The 26,255-nt window shown below is 39.0% G+C and overlaps 2 protein-coding genes across 3 annotated transcripts in view; one reads left to right on the forward strand and one right to left on the reverse strand.

Moving 5' to 3' along the window:
* The first annotated feature begins 85 nt into the window (after positions 1 to 85).
* The window catches only part of LOC134652480 (F-actin-uncapping protein LRRC16A), a 44,464-nt gene continuing 18,294 nt past the window's right edge, over positions 86 to 26,255 (forward strand). For both annotated transcript variants that reach the window (XM_063507674.1, XM_063507673.1), the window contains exons 1-18: positions 86 to 357; positions 506 to 603; positions 1,482 to 1,532; positions 1,728 to 1,836; positions 2,408 to 2,511; positions 3,136 to 3,248; positions 3,795 to 3,884; positions 5,483 to 5,748; positions 6,611 to 6,798; positions 8,048 to 8,125; positions 9,270 to 9,454; positions 10,948 to 11,099; positions 11,700 to 11,815; positions 12,133 to 12,204; positions 13,558 to 13,729; positions 14,456 to 14,591; positions 23,202 to 23,394; positions 25,046 to 25,164. In XM_063507674.1, the coding sequence (XP_063363744.1) occupies positions 297 to 357; positions 506 to 603; positions 1,482 to 1,532; positions 1,728 to 1,836; positions 2,408 to 2,511; positions 3,136 to 3,248; positions 3,795 to 3,884; positions 5,483 to 5,748; positions 6,611 to 6,798; positions 8,048 to 8,125; positions 9,270 to 9,454; positions 10,948 to 11,099; positions 11,700 to 11,815; positions 12,133 to 12,204; positions 13,558 to 13,729; positions 14,456 to 14,591; positions 23,202 to 23,394; positions 25,046 to 25,164 (2,303 nt within the window). In that variant the 5' untranslated portion in view covers positions 86 to 296. The remainder of the gene's footprint in view (positions 358 to 505; positions 604 to 1,481; positions 1,533 to 1,727; positions 1,837 to 2,407; positions 2,512 to 3,135; positions 3,249 to 3,794; positions 3,885 to 5,482; positions 5,749 to 6,610; positions 6,799 to 8,047; positions 8,126 to 9,269; positions 9,455 to 10,947; positions 11,100 to 11,699; positions 11,816 to 12,132; positions 12,205 to 13,557; positions 13,730 to 14,455; positions 14,592 to 23,201; positions 23,395 to 25,045; positions 25,165 to 26,255) is intronic.
* Positions 20,826 to 22,373, reverse strand: LOC134652271 (uncharacterized). Its single transcript, XM_063507443.1, has 2 exons — positions 22,367 to 22,373; positions 20,826 to 21,556 (listed from the first exon to the last, which is right to left on the reverse strand). The coding sequence occupies exons 1-2, from the start codon at positions 22,371 to 22,373 to the stop codon at positions 20,826 to 20,828; spliced, it is 738 nt and encodes a 245-aa protein (XP_063363513.1).

A 26,255-nucleotide genomic window follows, 5' to 3' on the forward strand; every position in this document is an offset into this window, starting at 1 on the left:
AAGATTTGGTTGACCAGCTATATTAATTTTCTTCTCAGTGCAGGAAACTGTAGGTTTGCTGTAGGTTTGATTTTTTGAATTTAATCTATGGTACGTATTGAGGATTGAGCCGAGGTGTGTGTGTTGTGAGTGATTTTGGGTGTAAAGTCAGATTTCCATTATTCGATCGAAATGCCTTATGATTTCCCTATTTTTACTAAATAAGTAAGATTTAAACACTTAGGTTTTTTTTATAAAAGTACTGTGATAAGTATGGATGCTCTGTGTATTGAAAATAATTACATTTTATTGATGTAATGACATTGAAGAAAATAAAAAAAATGTCAACAAAATCTCAAATATCCACAGAGTTAAGCGGTGCGTATTATTTTTCCTTATAAATGAGGATTTTTAAACATCCAAATATCTTAGATTTATTTATTTGATAATAAAGTATACATAATATTATTTCCGGAGTGATGATTGTTTTAAGGATAATATTTTTTTTGTTATTCTAACATTGCAGACAGCATCAGTAATGTCCTGGGTAAAAATGTTAAAATACTTTACAAATCCCTTGTTCGCATGGAATCGAGAGGTGATAAAGTTGATAACAAAGTATTGGTGAGTAATACAAACAGTAGTTTCACTATTCAAAAGGAATTCTTTGTATATAAATATCTGGGATTTTGATGAAATTTATAAATATTGTCTTTCCTCCTATAGTCAATAATATCAATTTTCTTGTTTGTGTGTAGCTGAATAACCTAATTTTTGATAGGTTTGTAAATAGCCAACATGTTTAGCAAAATATAATAGAACTACCTACCAACTTGAGTGTGAGCTTATAATCTTTTGGCTTCACATTCATTGATAATAAATTCTTAACAAGTGTGAGTCATTGAGGTGTGTCATACATATTGCCCGGCTGTGTAGTGGTCCCTATGGACATACACCCACAGGCAAGTGGGCTTTGTGAGCCCAATATAAAATAGGTAGCCTGAATTATCCTCTGTATGTTAACTCTAATTGGTTTCATTGATGGTTTGGTGGTTTAGATGCCTGGCTATTCAATGTGTGTTTTAATAATGATGTATGACATAAAAAAAAATGTTTGTTATTGTTGTGTTAGATAAGATACCTACATGGATTTTTTGTTTATGTTAGATTCTTTAAAAGATTGTAATATGTGAACTCAATGTAGTTTATCTTTGTAATGGATTTTCCAGAGTTGCTATGCAAATCGAGTAGTATTTGATGAATTTTCTAGTTTCAATATTTTAACTTCAGACAATTAAGTTTAATACACACATAGTAAACTATATTGAAAAAGAACTTAATCATATTATTATCAAAAATAATGTAGAACAGGGAATATGTTACATACAGCTAGGCTAGACAATAGTTATAGGTACATTATTATCTATGATTACACTATATCAATAATATAACATAATAGATAAGTATCTAAACAAATAACTAATTTTGTAATATGTTTTCAGGTTGTGACATCTTATAGAATATTCATAACAACAGCCAAAGTTCCAACTAGGGTAAGAACTCCCGAGTATCATTTGCATGCCAATAAACAGACATAACTGCACTTGTGATGGCAACAAAAGATAAAAATCTCCATTAGACTTATCCATCAATTGAATTGAGGAAGGTCATGAGATCTCTTCATTCATTAATTTCATAATTATAACATTATTTTGGTGATCTTTATTTATATTTTAATAATTTTTTAGGTTGACAATGGATTTCACTTGATGGAAATAGAGGCAATTGAAAGTAAAAAGGCAAACCACTTGTCCATAACACTGATTCATGAACACAAACCAGTGTCTATTCTCATTGGTAAGTGACTAATTGCTACTATTGTATGCTAAGCAGCCGCTGGCACTGACACCAAACTGAGTAATGTGATGTTTTTCCTTGTGAACATTCTGCATTGTTTCTTTTTTGCGTGTTTAGAGACAGTTAAATAACATGTTGACAGTTTGATGCAGTATTGCTTTGTATAGTGATGGTAAAATTGGCCAAATATATTGCAACAGGCCTTTTTTACCATAGAAATAAGGATGTATTCCAATATCTTTATATTGATAGAATGACACTTTTGTCATTCTATGGAATTTGCTAACTATGTAAACAAACCGCCATATTCAAATTGTCTCTGAATGATGAATTTACTAGTGACTTTTGTTTACATAGCAAGTTCCATAGAATGAGACTTTTACTTGGCCACTTTGGCCATCACTATCCATTTAATGGTGACTGTAGTGAAATAAAATAATCATTTTGTCAGCATTTATAAAGATTTTTAATGCATCAAAAAAATTTAACAAATAATGTTCTGGATTAATTTTTCAACTTGCATTTTTACACTTATTTTATATTTATATGTTTTGTATGTTTTCTTTACCAGGTGAAGAAAAGCAATCAGAAGGTGTTATTAATGTTATGCATGCACTTGTTGCTGCATTTGACGACTTATATCCAAATGTACCCATAGAGGATATAATAAGCAAGGTAAAATAAATAAATAAAAAACAATTACTGTCTATTTTTACTCTTAAATTACATGCAATTTATGCTTGACTGATTACCTTAATATGTTTTATTAATTGGCAACAAAAGGTCCATTGACTTCGCCATTTACAATGTACACTCATGCGTAATTGAGCCAATTTCAACTTGTTAATTGTGTCAAACGGAATCAGTAAGTTAGTTAGATAATGTATAGGTATTTGGATTTTTTTTTAAAGTCAAGTTTAAACCAGAAATGTCTAGAAATGAAATTGTGAACTTTTTTTATACACTTTTAACAATTAAAATAATATATGAAGTAAGATTTTTAGGGACCATTTTGTTAACATTTGAGAATTTTATAGTTAAACATACAATTTTTGAGGTTGAATACAATAGTATTAAGAGACAGATACTTGAAGTATCGACGACATTATTAAAGTAGCGGGGGTCAACTGGATATGGGAGGCCCAAGACCGCACAAAATGGAAAAAGCTGGAAAAGGCCTATACCTCCAAAGGGGGTTCTGGTGAAATTTAGATTAAGTTACTAATACTTTAAAATCCATGTTATGAAAATCAGAAGCTTTTTTATTTTATTTTTACTTGAAGTATGATGTATTTACAGGTCAATTTACCATTTTCACTACAACATGTAAGCGGCACTAGGAAACATTCTACTTGTGGGGATTTCTCTAACCAATATGCCGCTATGTGTGATCTTTGCCAAACTCCGTTTAGGTAAGTTTATGCTAAGGCACTTAACAATATTTCGTTCGACATATTTCTATCCATTTCGAAGATTCTTGACGGGAACACCACTTCGTAGGTTCTTCATCGTAGGTTCATCATCATCTACCTTGCGTTATCCCAGATTTTTGCCGCGGCTCACTGGAACCTGGGGTCCACTTATCAACTAATCACAAGAATTGGCGTAGCCACTAGATTTTGCGAGAGCGACTGCCATCTGACCTGACCTGATCCAACCCAGAGGGTAAACTAGGCCTTATTGGGATTAGTCCGGTTTCCGATAAGTGTCGAAAAACTGATTAGTTCGAGCTGGGATTTGAACCCGCGACCACCCGATTGAAAATCGCACGTACTTAATTACCGCTGGCCCACCAGCACTTATTGTGCTCGCGTCTTATCATAGCTAATATAGGTTACCTAGTTTATTTATTTCTCATGCTAGACCAAATTTACATCTTATTTCCTAAATGAAAATAGCTCAAATTAATGGAACCATGTAACTAGCGAATTGTTTTTAAATATATATTAATTTTTTAGGGCCGAGGTGGCGTGGGACATTGACACCATTTACTTGGCGCACGATATTAGAATGCTACATCTGAAGGACTTCGACCATTTAGATCAAAGGTAATGGTGTTGTTTTCAGGCAAAATGGTGCCATCGTTGTAACTAACTGGTCATTTGTTAAACTTACAAAGAGCAAGAGGCAGGATACATCTATGAGCTAGGAGCCAGATTTTTTTATAGGCCCGTACCGTAAACCGGTACTTTGATCAATTTTTGAGTTTGGTATAATTTTTTGACGATCCTAATATACGTAAAAATATGAAAAAAATATATAATAATCGGCTTTATCTCTTCTCTTAGCCTGCTAAATAAATAAAAATTGGAGTTATATTTTCATCAAAAATAAATAAAAACAACGCGGTCAAAGTTATATTAAGAATGGGGTTACTTTGAAACCACTACTTTTTTTTACTGACAATCTAAAGTAAACCTGCTAAAAAGGCCGTAAAAAATAAAAATCGGATAAGTACTTTTTGAGTTATATGTATTTTTAAGGTTTGATAATGATAATGATAACATACTAAATGATACAACTTAATAACTTTAAGCACTTTATTAGATTATTTAGGTATAGGTAATTGTGAACTTGGCCCGCGTAGATATTTCCTCTCGTGATTGAATAATGACTGTCAATGACCCGGAACTGTGTTGCATTGTCGTATGGATTAATCGATTGTAACACTCGATTTTTTACAGTGGTGAAAACAGTCCATGTAAAAATTCATTAAACGCTGATATCGTAATTATTGCCATTTATCCAGTTATTGTGATATATTTCGTAGAATGATAGTTATTGGAGCAGAAAGTTTCCTGTTTGGCGACCGCGTACAGGCAAATCTAATATATTGATACCTATTTATTGTCAAAACTAGGTACATAGGTAAAAAAAAGGACAGACTTAAAAAAAGTTAAAGTTAATCTAGTTAATTTACACTCAGCCACTTACTCGATTAAATCACGCTAGTACAGCTATATGGCCATGGCCCTGTATTCATCCTAAGATTTAGGTTTGATTAGTTTAGCCATATTTGCCGTTCTACTCATTTACGTTGATCGTTTTGTTTTCTGTCTACCACTCTAGCTCAAAACAGCCTAATAGTACATTACATACCTAGGGAGGTGAATTCGTAAATTTAAGCTCCAGATCGCAGGTGTTTGTGGCCCGAACCGAAGGTGAAGGCCATAAATATGCGATCTGGGGCTTTACGAATTACCGCCCGTGGTTTGTCTAAAAGAACCATGTCCCGGATAGTATGGGTTCTGGGCCATGACGCGTCCCGAAGTAACTTATATATCATTAGATAGTGCATAGCCTATATCGATAGAATATATCGTTCTTATGAGCGTATTTGGTGGGCATACCTTGTTAGCAAGAAAGTCTACTGCCGTATAATAGGGCGACAGAAACCAATTTCATTTGTAAAAATATCGCCTGTAATTTATCTGTAAAATATTAAAACATTGTATTCATACTATTCAAATGCCAGATTCAGTTTTTTTTTTACATTTTTAATGATTGACTTTGGCCATAATTCAATTTAAATGGAAATCCTCACCGCCCCGCGCTATAAATATACGTCTTGCCTTGGCCAGGAAGTGAGATTTTCTTCCTCCCACTTACGGGCCTAGGGTGACGTAAAATACCATACATATTCCAGAGATCTGATCCCGCTGCTGATCGCGTTACAACACAACACATGGTTCACCGGCGTGTGCGGCGACGGGGTCCGCGTCGGCGGCGAGGCGTGGGAGGCGTTGTCGCGCGTCGTGCGCTGCGCGTCGCCCGCGCCGCAGCGGCTGAGCTGGCGTGCGTCGGCGCTGCGACACGACCACGCGGCGAGATTAGGACACGCTCTTGTAAGGGCGCGGCGTCGCCCCGCGATGCATACTATAGATTTCTCGCAGAACCATATTGAAGATAAAGGTAAGTAAACAATTAAAATGTCACATGTTGTACGCTGCTTGTATGGTTGTTACGTATGGGTGCAATATAACAAGAAATACCGGTACCTAATAGTTGATTCCTCATGTAAGTATACGAAGGACGCGAGTTCTTTGGGTTCTGGGTTTAGTACTGGTTTAGTGTAGTAATAAGGGTACTTATGTATTTAATTTAAATAAGTATAACATTACCAGGTGTTTCTTTTGCGGGAAAACAAGTACATAATACCAGGTGACGTCTAACGTTATTCAGGCATAAGAACCAGGCCTCTAATAATGACACAACTTCGGCCTTTTACCCGTGATTGAGCATTCCATTTTCCCAACTGAACAGTTTTGCTGGCCTGTCTCTCTGCGGACGCCCGGATCTACTAATAAGTTAATGGGCATTACCTATATGTAGTAAGCTATAGTCTGTCAAGCCATGTTAAACTGGCAATCACTGTGCAAATATCTTAAAATTAAACTTAAACTAATAATTAACTGTGTGTTAAAAAAGATATATGAATTAAAAATGTGACATATATAGTTATAATATTTTTTTATGCCTGACATGTAAAATTCTGTTACTTTTACCAATAAAATTCTGGTTCTGATTCCATTTCCGTCAGTAGAAAAAAGCGACAAATTAAAAAAAAAATTAGACACCAAGGGTAATCGTCCCATAGAAAATTTGAATTTCACGTATTTTTCTACTGAAAAAAGTTGTTTGACCGGCTATAACTAGGTAGGTTGTTTTTAATTGAAATCGTTAACATTTACCTAGGCTAGCTCGTAATAGTATGTATATCAGGAGATTTTTATATTTTCAATGTATTTTTAATGCGTCCCATTGTCTTTTGTAGGTGCAATCAGCATTCTATCTGGGTTGGCATTGAACCCCGACGGGCTGCGACAAATCTCGCTGTCGCAGTGCGGGCTCACGGGCAAGACAGTGTCGCACCTCGCCGCCATGCTCAACGACAACCCCTGCCACCTCTCCACGCTGTCGCATCTCGACCTGTCGCACAACAACCTCAAGGACGATGTTCACGTGAGTTACAACCAGGGATGTTGCGGATGCAGATTTTTTGACATCCGCGGATGCGGATGCGGATATTTAAAGGCTCACATCCGCGGATGCGGATGCGGATGTCAAGATTAGGTACTTAGAAAACGTCAAATATTACATTTTTAGTATTTTTTTTATTAAAAAAAACCGGCAAAGTGCGAGTCGGACTCGCGCACGGAGGGTTCCGCACCATCAACAAAAAATAGAGCAAAACAAGCAAAAAAACGGTCACCCATCCAAGTACTGACCCCGCCCGACGTTGCTTAACTTCGGTCAAAAATCACGTTTGTTGTATGGGAGCCCCACTTAAATCTTTATTTTATTCTGTTTTTAGTATTTGTTGTTATAGCGGCAACAGAAATACATCATCTGTGAAAATTTCAACTGTCTAGCTATCACGGTTCGTGAGATACAGCCTGGTGACAGACGGACGGACGGACAGCGGAGTCTTAGTAATAGGGTCCCGTTTTTACCCTTTGGGTACCCTAAAAAACGAATCGTTTAGTATTTGAGCAAGAAGATTAGGCGCGTTATATTTAATAAACAGTAACTTGGCCGACTTTTCTGGATCTATACGATTTCGTTATAGGTAATTACGAAATTACCTAGCACTTACGCCGCCGCTAAGACGTTCCTGTACCGACTTGTTCGACATCCGCATCCGCATAAGCTCCGCATCGATTTTATGCGGATGCGGATGCAGATGCGGATGTTGAAAATAATGCGGAAGTTCCGCGGTTGCGGATGCGGATGCGTATGTTCGCAACATCCCTGGTTACAACCCATTCAGGGCCAGCGACTCAGCTTATGGGTCATGCTCAAACAGTTCCGCAGGGCCAGTGACTCGCATGTGAGTCGTGAATAAATTCTGATTTAAAAATAAACGAAACTTAATTTGATGTAATAACGTAACGCGACTTACCTATCTCAAATCACGAAGATACTTCGACATCTTTTGATACGCTTCGAGGTTCGTGTTCAAGACCTGTTGTAGAGACTTGAAAACGTATGGTAATAATAATTGAGAATATACAATTAACTATTATTAATACATACTATGTATTATAATTATTATTTATTTTATACAATTACTTAGTGTACTGACAATTTGAAAATTTCATTAATAATATACGTGTAACTGAATTGAATGCCCCGATAAATTGTGACTCAAACAGAGGTAAGTATATTCATAAAATTAAATATTAATATTGAATTGTGTTTTTTTTTTCAGAATTTATACAACTTCCTGGCGCAACCCAATGTACTGACTCATCTCAATTTGATAAACACGGAAACCACATTAGAAAATGTAAGTTTTGTTTTTTGTTTGTTTTCTGGGATAGATTGGTTATTACTTATTAATGTTATTATTCATTTTGTAACTTTATTCTCATACTTTGATAGAAGGTTGTTGCCTATGTAATGAGACTCGTAGTAGTTATACTGTGAACTGACGGTCTAGCATGAGTTGCGTGTTCGCGCGCGACTCCATACATCTTGCGCGACTTCAAGTATGGACTCGCGCGCGAGAACGCAACTTATGCTAGACCGCCTGATATTAGTACTGTACTATTTACCAAAAAAATCCGATTTCAAATTTTAATAACGTAAAGTTTATATAATTCTGGCAAAATTACGTTTGTTTATGGTAATTTTTTACTCGTTTATCGTGTTGATTGTATAGTCCTTATTTTTATCCCTTAACTTAATGGAATATTATTTCTATTGTAATGAAAACCATTGTTGAGTTCAACAAAGCCTTGTAGATGGAAGGAACAAGGTAAATAAAAATAATTCGTTTTATAGTTTTCAGCTCTCTATGGTAGTCCATTATGCGGTAGAAGTTGCGTCGAACGGCACGTGACGGATAAATCTCCTGCCCTTTATGGGAAAAAGTTAGCCGGACATGTTCATATTTGGTTATATAAATTGCCATATATATAAATACTTAATAAAATTATTAAAGCGAGTGCGGTCGCACAAAAAATGTCTACAATAGCCACCGGAGAGCGCAGCAGCTACGCAAAAAAAACCGGCCAAGTGCGAGTCGGACTCGCGCACGGAGGGTTCCGCACTATCAACAAAAAATAGAGCAATACAAGCAAAAAACGGTCACCCATCCAAGTACTGACCCCGCCCGACGTTGCTTAACTTCGGCCAAAAATCACGTTTGTTGTATGGGAGCCCCACTTAAATCTTTATTTTATTCTGTTTTTAGTATTTGTTGTTATAGCGGCAACAGAAATACATGATCTGTGAAAATGTCAACTGTCTAGCTATCACGGTTCGTGAGATACAGCCTGGTGACATACGGACGGACGGACGGACGGACGGACGGACGGACAGCGGAGTCTTAGTAATAGGGTCCCGTTTTTACCCTTTGGGTACGGAACCCTAAAAAGCACGGCCGAATACCGTTAGGAGGATGATAACTTCAACTGTACTTGTTACAGATGTGGGGCGCTCTGCTACGTGGTTGCGCAGCCCGGCTCTCGGAACTACTAGTGGGTCGCAACCCGTGGTCGGCGGTGCGGCGGCCCAAGGACCCGCCGCCTTCCTTCCGCCAGTTCTTCACCGCCTGCCTCGCGCTCAACACACTCGACTTCTCATACTGCAAGATGATGCCTGATGCACTCAAGTTAGTGTCTATACCTATACAACCTAGTACTAGAACACATTTGTAGGATGTAATCTATCGTCGGCCGTGCAGCGGCCCAAGGATCCACATCCTTCCTTTTCTGTCAGTTTTTCACCGCCTGCCTCGCGCTCAACACACTCGACTTCTCATACTGCAAGATGATGCCTGATGCACTCAAGTTAGTGTCTATACAACCTAGTACTATAACACATTTGTAGGATGTAATCTATCGTCGGCCGTGCAGCGGCCCAAGGATCCACATCCTTCCTTTTCTGTCAGTTTTTCACCGCCTGCCTCGCGCTCAACACACTCGACTTCTCATACTGCAAGATGATGCCTGATGCACTCAAGTTAGTGTCTATACAACCTAGTACTATAACACATTTGTAGGATGTAATCTATCGTCGGCCGTGCGGCGGCCCAAGGATCAACATCCTTCCTTTTCTGTCAGTTTTTCACCGCCTGCCTCGCGCTCAACACACTCGACTTCTCATACTGCAAGATGATGCCTGATGCACTCAAGTTAGTGTCTATACAACCTAGTACTAGAACACATTTGTAGGATGTAATCTATCGTCGGCCGTGCAGCGGCCCAAGGATCCACATCCTTCCTTTTCTGTCAGTTTTTCACCGCCTGCCTCGCGCTCAACACACTCGACTTCTCATACTGCAAGATGATGCCTGATGCACTCAAGTTAGTGTCTATACAACCTAGTACTATAACACATAGGAACTCCTTGTAGGATGTAATCTATCGTCGGCCGTGCGGCGGTCCAAGGATCCACATCCTTCCTTTTCTGACAATTTTTTCACCGCCTGCCTCGCGCTCAACACACTCGACTTTTACTGCAAGATGATACACTCAAGTTAGTGTCTATACAACCCAGCCCGGCTTTGTAAACACAGTCCATTGGCAGCGGTATGCCGGTTCAAGGGCTCGCCGCCATTTTTTGAGTTCCGTACCCAAAGGGTAAAAACAAAAACGGGACCCTATTACTAAGACTCCGCTGTCCGTCTGTCACCAGGCTGTAACTCATGAACCGTGATAACTAGACATTTGAATTTTTTACAGATGATGTATTTCTGTTGCCGCTATAACAACAAACACTAAAAACAAAACAAATAAATATTTAAGTGTGGCTCCCATAAAACAAAAGTTTTTTTTTGCCGTTCTTTGTGTAATGGTACAAAACCCTTCGTGCCCAATTCTGACTCGCACTTGGCCGGTTTTTTGCCAGTTTACCGCATGATTCGCATACTAGCCATTTGCGAACCATTAGAGATGTAATTCTGTACTTAGGGTCGGTCGCACCAAATTGTCTGTTACCGTTAAAGCATCCGCTAAATTTTTAAGTATGGAAATTTTCATAGTTCTTTCTTGAGTGATGTTGATCAGTATGTTAAGAATGGTTGGAGCAACTGGTCCTTAGTGTGCGTGACGTTGCCAGCTCTGGACGGACCTTAAATCCAATATTTTTGTGTAATGTTCTCAGGAGCCTGCTACTGGGGCTAGCATGCAACGAGAGCGCGACGGGCGTGAAGCTGAACCTCTCCGGCGTGCTGTCTTCATCGCAGGCGGCGCACGTGCTCGAGTCCTGCATCCACGGCGTGCGCTGTCTGCGGTCGCTCGACCTGTCCGACAACAGTTAGTATTAAGGTTCCGTCACACAGGCGCGTTTTCCGGGCGGGGCGTGAGCGTTTTATATGTAAAAGCGGCGCGCCCCGCTCACGAGCCGCCTGGAATACGCGCCTGTGTGACGAAGCCTTTAACATCATGATATCAGCCATGACATTCACTGCTGAATAGATCTTCCCAGAATATCCCCGCCACAATAATACGCTGCCCTCAACCCAGGGGTCGGAAACCGTTTTATTTTTCAAACCGGTTTCGTTAATTCACCATTAATCTTTTGACATAACGGTTTATGCCAAATACGCTCTCATTTCATTCTTGAGGAACGAATTTTGAAAATATCGAAGCAAGAGAGAACGAGTAAGTATATCTATCTAATACCTTTAAACGAGCAATTCTTGCTTATTTATTTATATATATATTTCGGGGATCTCGGAAACGGCTCTAACGATTTCGATGAAATTTGCTATATGGGGGTTTTCGGGGGCGAAAAATCGATCTAGCTAGGTCTTATCTCTGGGAAAACGCGCATTTTTGAGTTTTTATATGTTTTCCGAGCAAAGCTCGGTCTCCCAGATATTTATAATAATATGTGTAATGTCGTTTTTATAGGTATGGAATTAGAACTCTCCGGTATCGTGCGGGCGATTGGCAAGAACCACTCAATTCACCAGCTCTCTCTAAGCAGACTCAGCGGGAAAAGATCGTACGCGCCACCTTTAATACAGGTAACTTCACTGACTAGCTGTATACTTTATAATTATTAATATTATACCTTACCACGATGCTATAAAGTTTAGAGGTTAACTGTGTTGGGATATGCATACATCGACACCAAGTGGAAATAAGTTTGCAACTACATCTTAACTGAATTTGTCTCGGTAAATTCATAATTTATGTATATTCGCTGTAAAAATTAGTTAGACGTTACCACTCACCTGAGAGCGCACTAGCGGTGTTCTCAAACAATCAAATTATCTGTTAAATAAAAAACTGCAATGAATATATATTATTTTACGTATTAATTGTCTTTTTTGGTTTACAGGCATTAGTTCACGTTTTACAAGAACCAGACACAGCTTTAATTTCTTTGGACCTTAGTGATTGTAAACTGAAGGTATGTAATAAATATTTTTCGTTGCCATACTCATTTTAATCCTTTGTAGACGATTTAGGCACTTAAGAAACAAGCCCGTTTAAAAAGCAATTTTACCCCCTTATCCATAAGTTTCAAATTCATGTAACAGCTAGAAATACCTCACTAGCGGTCGTGAAAGACGACTGGGCAGTCTTATACGACCCAAGTGTCTTTTATCTTTTGTCTTTTATATCCGAAATAGTTTATGATTTTGACCTACATTAAAGTAAGTTTTTGCGTGTACGTGGAAGTCCATCTTAACCCTTCGTATATACGAGCACTGATTAGTGCGACCGAATTTAAACCTATTGTATTCAACAATGGATTTAAATTCGTGCGCACTGATCAGTGCTTAGACATACGAAGGGTTAAGTGCTGGTTGCTGGTGCTCCTTAGCACAAAACAGATACAGTACAGAAGTCAATCACATGTATGTACTTCACTTTTCATACCTACGCTCGGCGGTCGCTCTAGGGTTGTCAACTATGACTTATGCACAAAAAACTATCGTGGTAGTGGCACTCGTATCTAGTAGTGGCCGGGCGGGGTGCTTACCTACCTACCTAACTGTCTGTTTAACGTTAAAACGAACCATCGAAATACAAGCAGATACCAACTTACCTCTCGTAAACCACTGGTAGCTTAAAAAACGACCATTCACCGTTTAATGTTGAATTTAAACAACCGTCCACTGAACAGTTGTAATAACTTTATTTTTGTTTCTCCATTATTGCACAAAAAAGTTCACAGACGCGTGCCTCAAGCGGATGGCACTCGCGCTCGGACTGGTCCCAACCGGTCCGAGATATCGTGTCTGTGAGCAGTGTCTATGTGTGTGTTGCTCGAGCGCACTTTGTATCAGGGATGTTGCGGATGCCGATTTTTTGACATCCGCGGACGCGGATGCGGATGCGGATTTTTAAAGGCACACATCCGCGGATGCGGATGCGGATGTCAAGATAGTACCATAAAAAACGTATATTTTAGTAATTTTTATTTAAAAAAACCGGCCAACTGCGAGTCGGACTCGCATTCGAAGGGCTCCGTACAATAAGTCCCACTCACGCTTGACTGCCCATTTCTAATAGGTTTTTTGGTTAATGACTAAATTACCTAGCAGTCTAGCACTTACGCCGATGCTAAGACGTTCCTGTACCGACCTGTTCCACATCCGCATCCGCATTACATCCGCATCGATTTTATGCGGATGCGGATGCGGATGTTGAAAATAATGCGGAAGTTCCGCGGTTGCGGATGCGGATGCGGATATTCGCAACATCCCTGCTTTGTATGTAGATTGATTTCTGTACTGTATCTGTTTTGTGTCCTTAGGGTGACCTGTACGGGCTGCTGAACGCGCTGGGCGGCGCGCGGCGGCTGCGCACGCTAGACGTGGGCGGCAACCTGGCCGGCGACGCGGGCGCGCGCCTGCTCGCCAAGGCGCTGCAGTGCAACTGCACGCTGCACACGCTCTACATCGACAGGAACGCCTTCAGCCTGCAAGGTATTCTATTCTACCTTTTAATTTGGATAGCTGCTGGGGGAGTCATTTAGACACGCGGTAGTGTGTCAAAGCCAAGTTAAATTTAGTATTAGTTCCTTGTTATATAAATAATAATGTTTGTGTTTTTTATATCAATGTAAATTTATTTGTGTGTCGTTGGCGTACGTGTCGCCGTCAACTTTTTAGATTAAGTCAGGTCCCCACAGAAAACCAGCGCCACGGTTTGCCGCGGCATTATGCTGAGTGGGGATCCTATTTTAGCGTCCAAATGTCTTTTATGTCTGCATGCTTTTATTTTTTTTTTGTTTTCATGTTGTGGCGTTAAAATAAATGTATTTCTTCTTCTTCTATTACGGGTGTAAGCGTATTGGGATCACTTTTTTGAGACAGCGAAATGTGTTAACAGCCTACATGGTACGATGTTGAATGAACGTCCGACCCGTGTTTGATGGTACACGCTGAGGCGCTCCGATGTCAACTGTCTGAAAACGTAATCTGTTTTGAATCAACCAATTGGCGGATCCACACGGAACGAACCTTGGGTGAAGAACTTGCCGCGCTAAACAGCTTGATATCAGAGGATGTGTTCTACCCGAACTATGCCGCGCGTGGTGGTTCACTCCGTGTGGGCCCCTGTAATACTGCCGACCCTCAAGATCAATAAAACTGTCCTCCCAAATTTTTGTTCGAAGAAGCTCATACTGGCATTATAAATGTTGGCAACAGGCCTCACGGACATCGCGACGGCGCTCCGGCGCTCGGTGTCGGTGCGGCGCGTGGAGTTCCCGGGCTGCGACGCGGCGGCCGGCGGCCGCGGCGCCAGCGAGCGCGTCGCCGCCTTGTGGCGCGAACTACATGAGAGGTATAGCCTGACCAGTAATATATGATAATCATACCCCGCAACGGAGTTAGCAAAACCGTAGCATATGACAGTTTTGTGTCAGGGTTGGCGATTATGACGAACCATTTAGCTTTAACTTTATGGTATGTAAGATTTAGTAAAATTGATCGAGAAGCTTGTTGACCCTCTTCCGATATAACCCGGTTTAATTAACTGTCAAATAAAATAAATTAACAGGTCAATATCAATATTAGATGCGCTTCAATTCAATGTATCTGTTATTTTGTTTATAACATTACGTTTTTTTTCGCATTTCTTTCAAATATTAACATGGAATGTTCATTGCTTGAAAATATTGGTGTGTTTGAAAACAAAGAAAACATTTTTTTTACTTTAGTTTATACGTAGTAGTGATAACCCTGACGTACAATTGCTACAGATTTGCTATCTCGGTTGCGAGGTATGATGATAATTGTCAAGAGGGCGCTGTTATTCTCATGTATAGGGTGACAATTCAGTGTAGTATGAAAAAATTAGTTCCAGTGAAATTCCGCAACATGGCGCACCCTCAATAGATCCTGGTTCACCTATACGACCGCATTTCCCGTCGCGGCCGACTCCCCAGCGGGCAAACGGGACAACCGGGGGGCGTTTACGCATGGAACTTTTTTTTTTCTACATTTTTTACAGGATTTTCTCCTACATATGATCAAGAATCTTCCATTTGTCGTCGCCGGCGTCTAGTTCGCGGCCTCGAGGGCATCGTGACATCGTAACATATGTTTTATTTAGGGATGTACCGACTAGTCGGGAAAGCCGACTATCCGGCCTCATTTGTAGTCGGCGATTAGTCGGCGACTAGTCGGCAAAAATGACCGATTAGTCGGCACTTTATAAGTTACAGAAAACCAGGCCAAAAAGAAATAAACAGCGAATATTTACCATAAGATTTTCACCTTTTTTACCCAAATTACTATTTAGGGTGCTTACGAAAATTTTTGTTCGAATTATTGACCGTGTGGTCGCTTTCGTACATCCGATTGTCGGACGGTTGCCGTATGATTATAGCCTAAGGATTTATTTTTTATTTTTAGCGTTACTATAAAGGCCTGTCTCCATATTGCGCGGCAAACTATCGAACATTGGCTCGCGAGGCAGCCGCGCGCAATGGATCTGATCGAGTATCCATTATCCATCCCGGTATCCATTGCGCGCGGCTGCCTCGCGAGCCAATGTTCGATAGTTTGCCGCGCAATATGGAGACGGGCCTTAATATGATGAATAGCACGATGAAAGGGGTAAAACGATTGTTTATTAAGTGCATCTGAACCGAACTTAGACGAAACTAATGATCTGGCGACTAATCGGCCATCCGAGCGCCGATTAGTCGGCTAGTCGGCTAAATCAATAGTCGGTACATGACTAGTTTTATTATATAGTTATAGACTATTCTTCTTATATCACATCACTAGTAACATCAGTCTTATTTATTTTTTAAGAGCCACTCGTCCAATCTGTTTTTAAACACATCGACCGAAGGAGCGAGCCCAACACTATCCGGTAAACGGTTCCGAGCCGCCCCACCACGCTCGGACAAGGAACGGTATTCAACTTTTTAGGAGGACTGGAAGGGCGAACAATATGGATGTTGACAATTTTTTAGAACTGTATAAATTTTATAGATAGACACGTAATTATTAGATTTTTTTTTAAAGATTTTTATTCATTAATTTTAAATACAAAATAGAGCTTAAGTAGTTTAGTGTTTAAAGTTCGAGCCTAAACGCTCCAAGCTGTCACGTGATCTTGATGACGTCACGAACTCGAAAATTAACATACTGCTGCCAAAATGTCACTCCTAGCGTAACTCAAAAGCTAGCGTACGCAAAAGCAATTACGTAAATATATAAGCTAAAATAATGAATAACAAGTTTTACATGTCTTATGCAGTGCCTATGTGTAAAAGAACAACAATCAAGACCCTAGAGTATAAAACAAATATTTATTGTTACATGACACTTACGTTGCAGTTACGAATTTTGACTTGAATGATATTGTTAATTGCGTACTATACAATACATTACGTTCAGCGATGATGAATACATTTAAAAAAAAGCGGCCAAGTGCGAGTCGGACTCGCCCATGAAGGGTTCCGTATTTAGGCGATTTAAGACGTATAAAAAAAAACTACTTACTAGATCTCGATCAAACCAATTTTCGGTGGAAGTTTACATGGTAATGTACATCATATATTTTTTTTAGTTTTATCATTCTCTTATTTTAGAAGTTACAGGGGGGGGGACACACATTTTACCACTTTGGAAGTGTCTCTCGCGCAAACTATTCAGTTTAGAAAAAAATGATATTAGAAACCTCAATATCATTTTTGAAGACCTATCCATAGATACCCCACTCGTATGGGTTTGATGAAAAAAAAATTTTTGAGTTTCAGTTCGAAGTATGGGGAACCCCAAAAATTTATTGTTTTTTTTCTATTTTTGTGTGAAAATCTTAATGCGGTTCACAGAATACATCTACTTACCAAGTTTCAACAGTATAGTTCTTATAGTTTCGGAGAAAAGTGGCTGTGACATACGGACGGACAGACAGACGAACAGACAGACAGACAGACAGACATGACGAATCTATAAGGGTTCCGTTTTTTGCCATTTGGCTACGGAACCCTAAAAATTAATCACAATAACTGATTTCACACACAAAACACTTACGATTACAATTTAAGATTAATTATTTTGATAGAACTAAATTTTGAGTACAAATAGCGGTCGCCGGTTATACTTTTTAAATTTTATTTTTTTCTGTTTTCCACAGCCAACGTGGCAATGATAGTTCCATTCAGCCAAATAATTAAAAATATTTTTAGTGAAATATCGTATTATTTAACATTTTATTTATTTAATAACAAACAAATATATACTTTATATCATGTTTTAATATTTTTTGTACGTAATAGATGTCTAATGTCGAAATAAAAAATACAATATCTGGGAAACCGAGCTTTGCTCGGAACACATATAAAATCTCAAAAATTTGCGTTTTCCCAGAGATAAAACCTAGCTAGATCGATTTTTCGCCCCCGAAAACCCCTATATAATAATAAATAAAATAAGCCTTTATTGCTGTTTAACACCATAACAATATAAGTATTAAGTAGGTACCTTTACACAATATTTATTTTAATACTACACTATATATCTATATTTCTTAACTAAGTGAATCGGCAACCGGTTTTCGTCTCTTCCTTTTTACAGCTTGTCTTTCGACATAGGCCTCCTCTAAATCTTTCCATTTTGTTCTGTCCTTTGCAGTTCGTCTCCATGTTGGGCCAGCTATCTTTCTTATGTCGTCTTCCCAACGTTTAAATTGTCCTCCTTCGTTTCTTGTCCCGTCCCATGGGTACCATTCCGTTATTAATCTTGCCCACTTTTCTGTACGTTCCCTTAACATATGCCCTGTCCATCTCCATTTTAATCGTTTGTAAACAGATTGAATGTTTTTGAATTTCGTTTTATTCTTTATAATTTGTAGACTAATCTTATCTCTGCGTTTTACTCCTAGAACACTTCTTTCCATTCCATTTTGACATACTTTTATTTTATTTATTTGTTGTTCGGTCGGTGCCCATGTTTGGCATCCGTACGATAAGCATGGGAGGATACACGTATCAAATACTTTTCTTTTCTCTTTGATAGGCATGTCTTTGTCCTTCATAATTTCGCTCAAAGACCAGAATCGTTTCCAGCTGTTTGTAATCCTTCTGTTTATTTCTTTTTCCATTGTGTCTTCTGGGGCTATTAGTTGGCCTAGATATATGTATTCATTTACATATTGTATTTGTCCGTCATTTACTTTGATATCTACTCTAGTTGAGTTTGTCATCACCTTTGTTTTGGAGGTGTTCATTGAGAGACCTACCTTGGCGCTTTCATCAGATAGCTGTTGTAACATTTCTTCTAAGTTACTTGGGTCTTCAGAAAACAGGACGATATCGTCTGCGAAACGTAGGTGGTTAAGATTATCACCGTAGATATCGATTCCATTTCGATCCCATTCTAGGTTTCTAAAGACCATCTCCAATACCGCAGAGAATAATTTCGGTGAGATTGGGTCGCCCTGTCTGACTCCTCTTTCGAGTGGAAATTCTTCCCCTGTTCTTTCCAGCTTAACTTGGGCCGTACTGTTCGAGTAGATGTTTTTGAGTATTCTAATGTATTTGGCCTCTACTCCCTGTATTGTTAACGCTTTCCAGATGCTATCATGATATATGCTATCGAATGCTTTATTAAAATCCACGAATCCTAAGTAGTAGACTTTATTATATTCCCTGTATTTTTGGAGCACTTGTCTTAAGACGTGAATGTGGTCTATCGTGGAGAATTTGCTTCGAAAGCCCGCCTGTTCTTTAGGTTGATTTTCTTCGAGTTTGACCGTGATACGTGATAGTATTATCTTTGAAAATATCTTATAAATGTTTGCCATTAAACTTATTGGCCTATAGTTGCTCATGTCTCCCTTGTCTCCTTTCTTATGTATAAGTGTTATAGTCGATTTCATCCAGTCTTTAGGTATGCTTTCGGTTGTTAGGATGTCGTTGAATATTTCTGTTAGTCTTGGGCCAATCACAGGTAACGTGTATTTTAGTAACTCGTTCGTTATTTGGTCTGAGCCTGGTGCTTTGTCTTGTTTTTGTGTGTTGATTGCTCTTATCGTTTCTTCCTGTAGTATATTTGGTACTGGTTCGGTGTCTGTAAATATCTCCATTTGGATTTCTTCCGGTAGTGTTGTTTGTTTTTGGTAAAGTGTTCTGTAATAGTCTGTGGCAATGTCTAGTATATCTTCTCTTTTGCTTGTACACTTTCCTTGTCTGTTTTTTGCGTTTGGCATCCAGGTTTTCTTTTGATCAAGTCGTTTTAACGCTTTCCTTAGTCCTCCAGTTTTTTCAATGGATGTTTTGATAAGGTTCAGTCGTTTATTCTTTCTATCTTGTCTTATGTGAACGAGTATCTGTTTGCTTATTTCTGATATCTTTTCGCGAGTTTGCTTGTTTTTACCTTCTTGTATGAGTTCTTTCCTCTTTTTAATCAATTGTTTAGTTTCTGAAGATAGTGTGTTTTCTGTGTGTTTGTTTTGCTTATTTGTATTAGTAGTTTCTGTTTTGAGTATATCCAGTAGATTGTCGTATCGTTCTTGAGTCGTTTTGTAGTTTATAGTCGCGTGTCTGTTTATTGTAGTATTCAAATTTTCAAGAAGTGACTCCTTATTACCAGTTAGCACCAAGGCAGTTTTGTACTTATTTTGAAAATGTTTTCTTTTTTGTTTCTGATTCGTTGCCAGTGATGCTCTTACCATCCTGTGGTCCGTATGGAAGTTAAGTTGTTGTACTGTATGTATGTCTTTGAAAATTTTTCGGTTGTTGGTCAGGATAAAATCAATCTCGTTTTTATATTTACCATTGGGTGATGTCCATGTCCATTTTTTTGACTTCTTTTTCTTGAAGAAACTGTTTAAAATACTAAGTTTATTTTCTAATGCAAAATTGACTAGTCTTTCTCCGTTACTACTTCTTTGGCCATGTCCATGTTTTCCTATTGTTTGTTCTTCCCCTTCATTGCAAACCCCTATTCGACCATTGAAGTCTCCCATCACAATTAGGTTTTTATACGAACCTTGAACGGTTGCTTGTAAATCTTCGTAAAATTTGTCCGTCTTCTCGTTGCGATCTGAGTTTTCAGATTCAGTTGGTGAATATGCTTGAATGATGGTCCACATCTCTTCCCTATGGTTATGTGTGGGAAGTTTAATGTTGAGGAGAGCTATTCTCTCATTGATTCCCCTTATTTCTTCTATTTTGTTTGCCCAGTGACTCTTTATCAGGAAACCAACCCCAAACTGTCCCTTAGTTTCTCCAATGTAGTGCATTATATACTGCCCTTTGTCTTCAATTTCTTCTCCATACCGTCTCATTTCGCTGATTCCGATTATGTCCCATTTCATATTTTCTATGGCCAGTTCTAGCTCCGTTAGTTTTTCTGGGGTCCGTAGCGTTCGTGTGTTCAGAGTCGCTATATATATGTCCGAGGTTGTTTCATTTAGTTTACTTGCTTCTTCGTTTGTTTCATTTAGAGGGTCGCGGTCATTTTCTCCCACGAGGACCAGTCGGCTTGGGAGAGTGTTTCGTTTTTCAGCTTTTTGTTTTCCATTGTTGTTTTGTGTTTTCCGGTTGCCGTTTAATTGCTATTGTTCCTTACTGCCACTGGCTGTGTTGTTTGAAAGAGAGTTCGATCGGTTTCTCATTATATCGAAGGCGTTCATTCTGTTATCTTTCGACGAAAGTGCGGGTTGTTTTCTTACTTGCGGCGATGAAGATGGTTGCCTCTTTCGTTTTTCGTTAGTATTTGTTTCAATAACTATGAGTTTGTCGTGTTTCAGGTATGCGATATTCCCCTTTTTTCTTTCCTCTTCTACCTTAGGGAGTAGCTCTTTCCTTCTTTCTAGAACTTCTTTTGAGAAATCATCTTTCACGTATATCTCCTTCAGGTTCTTTTTATTTTTCATGATATCACTTTTTTTCCACGTACTTACGAAGGATAGAAGAATTGGCCTAGGTTTATTGTCTCTAATTACTTTCCCCAGACGAAATGCATTATTGATTTCACCATTTTCTATGTTGATACCTAGATCCTCCTTAAAAGTATTTTTCACTTTATCTAATAATTGAGTAGTAGATGTTTCACCTTCCTTCATGCCAAATATCACTATGTTGTTATTTTTCTTTTCTCTTTTCAGATATTCTATCTCTTCTTCTAGTTTTCCTACTTTTATTTGTAGTTTTTTACTATCTGATATAATAGGCTGCAGTTTTTCATCGATTTTTTCCATAATAGTGGCTGTGATCGACTCTGTTAATGTCTCTGTTTGTTTTTCCAGTTCACTTTTCATTTGATCGAATAAGAGTTGAAAAACCCCTATATACCAAATTTCATCGAAATCGTTAGAGCCGTTTCCGAGATCCCCGAAATAAATATATATAAATAAATAAATAAATATGCAAGAATTGCTCGTTTAAAGGTATTAGATAGATACAGTTTTTGAACATCCAAACTCTTTGGTGGTGTCGTATGGATTACGGTCAGGTTTGATGATTTGTCTGTGGTGATTCAAATGTTATGACGTCATGCGCTCCGATTGGCGTTTGCAGTCACGTGATACTGGGCATTATTTTAATTATAAATACTTTTGATTATTTTTAATTCATTTATTACGCATATTTACACTTGCAAAATATGATTTTCCGCATTCTAATATTCCCTGCTATGGTAAAAACATAACATGTTCTATATTCGCGATTCATGTCAACATCCCTATTCTTAGGTTGGGACCTCGGGTCTCGCGGCGGACAGTTCTGTTATTAACAGGAATTAGCGTATCGCCGGTCAGTTTCCTAATTCGTCAATTTTGCTGATTCAACAGTTTTATGATTAGACTGTTTCTTAATTCGCCAATTTCCTTTTTTGCCAGTTTCACTAAATTGTCAGAGCCCCTATTAAGCCAGTTTCTTGAGTCGCAAACTTCCTTATTCCTCAATTATCTTAAGTTGTCAGTTTTGCTATTTCGTCATTTTCCTAATCCGTTACTTTCCTTATACAACAATCCAATATTATAACTTATATCGTAAAAGTAGCAATGTAATCTCTACAAAGGTCAAAAGTTAGTTTGCATGCATAAGTACCTTTATCATTAGAATTACGTTTACAAAATACTCGGTAAGAAATTACACTTCATTGCAATGCCATTAGTTGTTACATTAAAAAAAATTCATACTTAATTATGGTCAACCTATTCATGAGTTTCATGACTCAAACTGTAGTACAGTCACCTGCAAAAGTATCTTCGACAACAAAGCACAAAGGCCACTAAAATATGTGACACGCGTTTATGGCTCTACAAATGAGATTGCTTAAATAAGATACTTTTACAGTATTTGTTCTGGAAGATAATTTCGCAGGTGACTGTACCTACAGGAGAATAGCAGATGACATAACTTTGTATGGTGTCGGATAATAGTTTTAAAATAACATTTAATAAGGTGACTAGAAACATCAATGAACCATCAATAGGTTCATCTTTTGATTCTGCATCAAGCCTTGGTCTCTTGCTAAATGAAATCACCTTGTATATTTGATACACCGAAACACGACTATAAGACCCTGGCAACTAGTGAAACTGGCGAATATAGAAACCGATTATCTAGGGGAAATGACCATTTGACCAAACTGACGAATAATTAAATTAGCACATAAGGAAACTAGCAAATTTACGAAACTGAAGCCTAGCAAAACTGGCGAAAGAGTAAACTGAAGGTTTAGGAAAATGACCCACTAGCGAAATTGTCAACCTAGTGAAAATGACCAGAAGGTAAACTGTTGAATCAGCAAAATTGACGAATTAGGAAACTGACCGGCGATACGCTAATTCATTAACAGTGTTATTGATCATATCGTGAATGTCAGGGATGTCGTAACGGGGGGTGACAGTCTTAAAAAAATAAGTTTATTTTTACATTCGACGCAATCGACAGTGAAATCGATCACATTTGATTTGTCTCGGCAGGTTGTCGCACAACTCGGCCCCCGCCACCACGCATACGCTGCGCGCGCTGGCGCTGGAGCGCGCGTGGGGCGGCGGCGAGGCGGCGGCGGCACTGGCCGCGCAGGCCGCCGCCGCGCTGCCCCCGCCCCCGCTCCCCGCCGCGCTCGAGCGCGCCGCCGCCGCCGCGCACCACCTGCTGCACCAGTACCTGCAGGTACGATCGCATGGGAACACACACGGGTAAAGTTGCCGTCATTAGAACTTGCGAACTATGTAAACAAACAATGTAACTTTGTTTTGTGACTGTTTCTCCTTGAATTTTCACACTACCCCATCAAACACAATTCAAACTATACACATATACACTATTGAAACGGTCCGTTCCGTAAAATACATAAATATATAACTGTATCTTGGATATTTAATTAAAAGTTTAAAATGGTTTCATAAGTTAGGTTATTAGGACCTGATGGAATGACGTTTTTGTTTCTTTTAAATTCTACAATTGTCTATGATAGGTAGCGTTGTGACTAAAGTTTGTGATATAAACCCGTTACACACTACCCAACTCACGCTCTGTACCTACCGCCGCGGTTGTAAAATACATCAATACATCATTCTTAAGTACCAATTTGTCTTCTGATTGTGATTAAACAAATTAAAAATAAGTAACTACTTGTTTTTTAATTTTGGTATTTTATTACTCGATATGGTTTGACATTAGTAAAGTAGTAAGTAAGAGTCTTGCTCATCACTAGTAAATTCATCATTCAGAGACAATTTCAATATGGCGGTTTGTTTACATAGTTCGCAAGTTCTAATGACGACGAGTTTATGCTTCAATATCGCGACCGTTGCGAACGACGCTGCTCCGGAGACCTCTGACCGCACATACGCTACGGGCGCGTGGAGCGGCGGCGGCTCCGATAACGTGCGCCTAGGCAGGTATAGAGGCGACATGACGGCCGTGTCCGAGTTGTCCGAAGTCTAATTTCTCGCATTTTTGACAGTGTTCCTACATTATAACGATATTTCTGGTTGGTCAGTAAGAGTCTGAGACCTGTGTCGAAATAGGTCCTGGCGAAGAAAATTATGTAGTCGGTCATCCTACGGTTTGATTCACACGCCGACCACATTCTGCCGCTGCCGATATGGCCCCTAAAAAAGTCGGGAAATAATTATCGGCCTTAGTAAGGGTCGGTTGCACCAAACTGTTCGTATCGTTAAAGAGTTTGCTAAATTTTTATGTATGGAAAGTTTCATAGTGAAGCGCCGGGGCGCGCCGGCTGAAGTTGATCAGTCTATCAAATGTGGTTGGTACAACTGACCCTTAAGAGCCAACAGGAGTGGTCATTTCTCCATACAAACGTACTCGACTGTTTCCTCCGTGGGTTTTGAAGCTAGAGCAATAATTTTTTCAACACAGATTAATATTGTCAATATCTGTGTCGGACCGTTTTGCTTTTTTTGATATTTTTGTTTTTTAAGGTGCTAGAGCCCTTCAAAAATGGCCAAAATGGCCTAATTGACTATGCCGCAATGAGAGGCGTGCTATTCAAAACTGCTATCAATTAGTCAAAAAAACAAAACGGTCCGACACAGATAATGTCATTATCATTTAGATTTCCAAATTTGGTTACGGTTGGTTAAGTTTTGGAGGAGGAAACAGTCGAGTACGAAACCTCGATTTTTGAGATTTTTACGCAGGATTTTTCGCCTTGTCCTTATCGCACTAGTTTTAGGAGCCGCTTCCGTTAGCGAGACGGGTATATTTACCTAAAATATTTAAATCTTAGCTCCTGTTGGCTCTTAACCTATAAGTCGTCGAATGATCGAAAGTTCTCTAATATAAAATGTTGTTTCAGAGATGCAGCGAAGTGTTCGCGGCGATGGGCGGCAGCGGCGCGAGCGGCGAGCTAGTCACGCTGCAGGCCGTGCGCGACGCCATGGCGCCGTGCTCCAACACGCTACAGGACCTGCTCAAGTGAGTCATCCGCTTCAATAGGGATGATGACACATGTTGAATTTTATAACAAAATCTAGTAAAATAGATAGCAAACGAGCAATTTATCACAATAATGTGGATATTAAACTAAAATATTGAAAAATTACAAAAATACAGGACCTGAAAGTTTCAAAATTTAAGTTTTTTTTAACTTCCAAAAACGATAAAAGTAAGGGTACCATTCGATTCCTTACATTTCACCCAAAAAAATATTGTATAGCAACTATATACATAAACGCAATATTTCACCGACAAAAACGCAATTTTCTTGTTTTGTCCATACTACAAGATGGGCGATGACGTCACGGCCCCTGGCCGTTTTGTATAGGGCGTTTCGCGAGTGAAGTGCGACTGTCGGCCTTTGACTACAATTTCTGACTTTTGTGTTACTTTAATGCAATGGGTCCCATATAGACATTTGATCCTAAAAACAAACCCGATCGATTGATACCATAAATAAAAATTAGTCATGTAGCCTATTAGTATTTTTCTAACTGTATTCATTAGAAAGTGACAGGTAGGGCTCATTTAGACGGCGCGCGAACTCGTATACGATTTTAGTTACATTCCGGACCATTGAGGATACATCAATTTAGCCGACCGATTAAACGAGGCAATGTAATCAAACTCGCATGCGAGTTCTCGAACCGTCTAAATGAGCCCGTAGGCTAACTCGCGGGTGAGATAAGTTGCGCTGCACTCTTGCTAAGCCTACAAGAAACATGAATGTCACTGAGCGTAAGCGTGAGCGAGATGGCTGTGCGTACCCGGCGGGATCGCGGATCCCACGATTTTGAATTGTTATATTTAGTAAGTTTTAACAAAAAAAAAAGTAATCGCCGAGTTCGATGAAAAATAAATTTTTAAAATTTTCAGCTTTTGTGCAAAAATTGTTAGAAATTTTTAAGTTGCGTTTTAGACCTATATATGTTCTTGATTTTATATCGAGTGAAAGTCAATAAATCAGGTTTCGAATCGATGAAGATACTAGGGAAAGGCCTTGAGATTACTATTCATGTTTTTTGGCTACCATATTATGATCCAGAAAAAAGAAACTGCTCGCTGAACCT

The sequence above is a fragment of the Cydia amplana genome, chromosome 11 (assembly GCF_948474715.1).
Source record: "Cydia amplana chromosome 11, ilCydAmpl1.1, whole genome shotgun sequence".
Lineage (NCBI taxonomy): Eukaryota > Metazoa > Arthropoda > Insecta > Lepidoptera > Tortricidae > Cydia > Cydia amplana.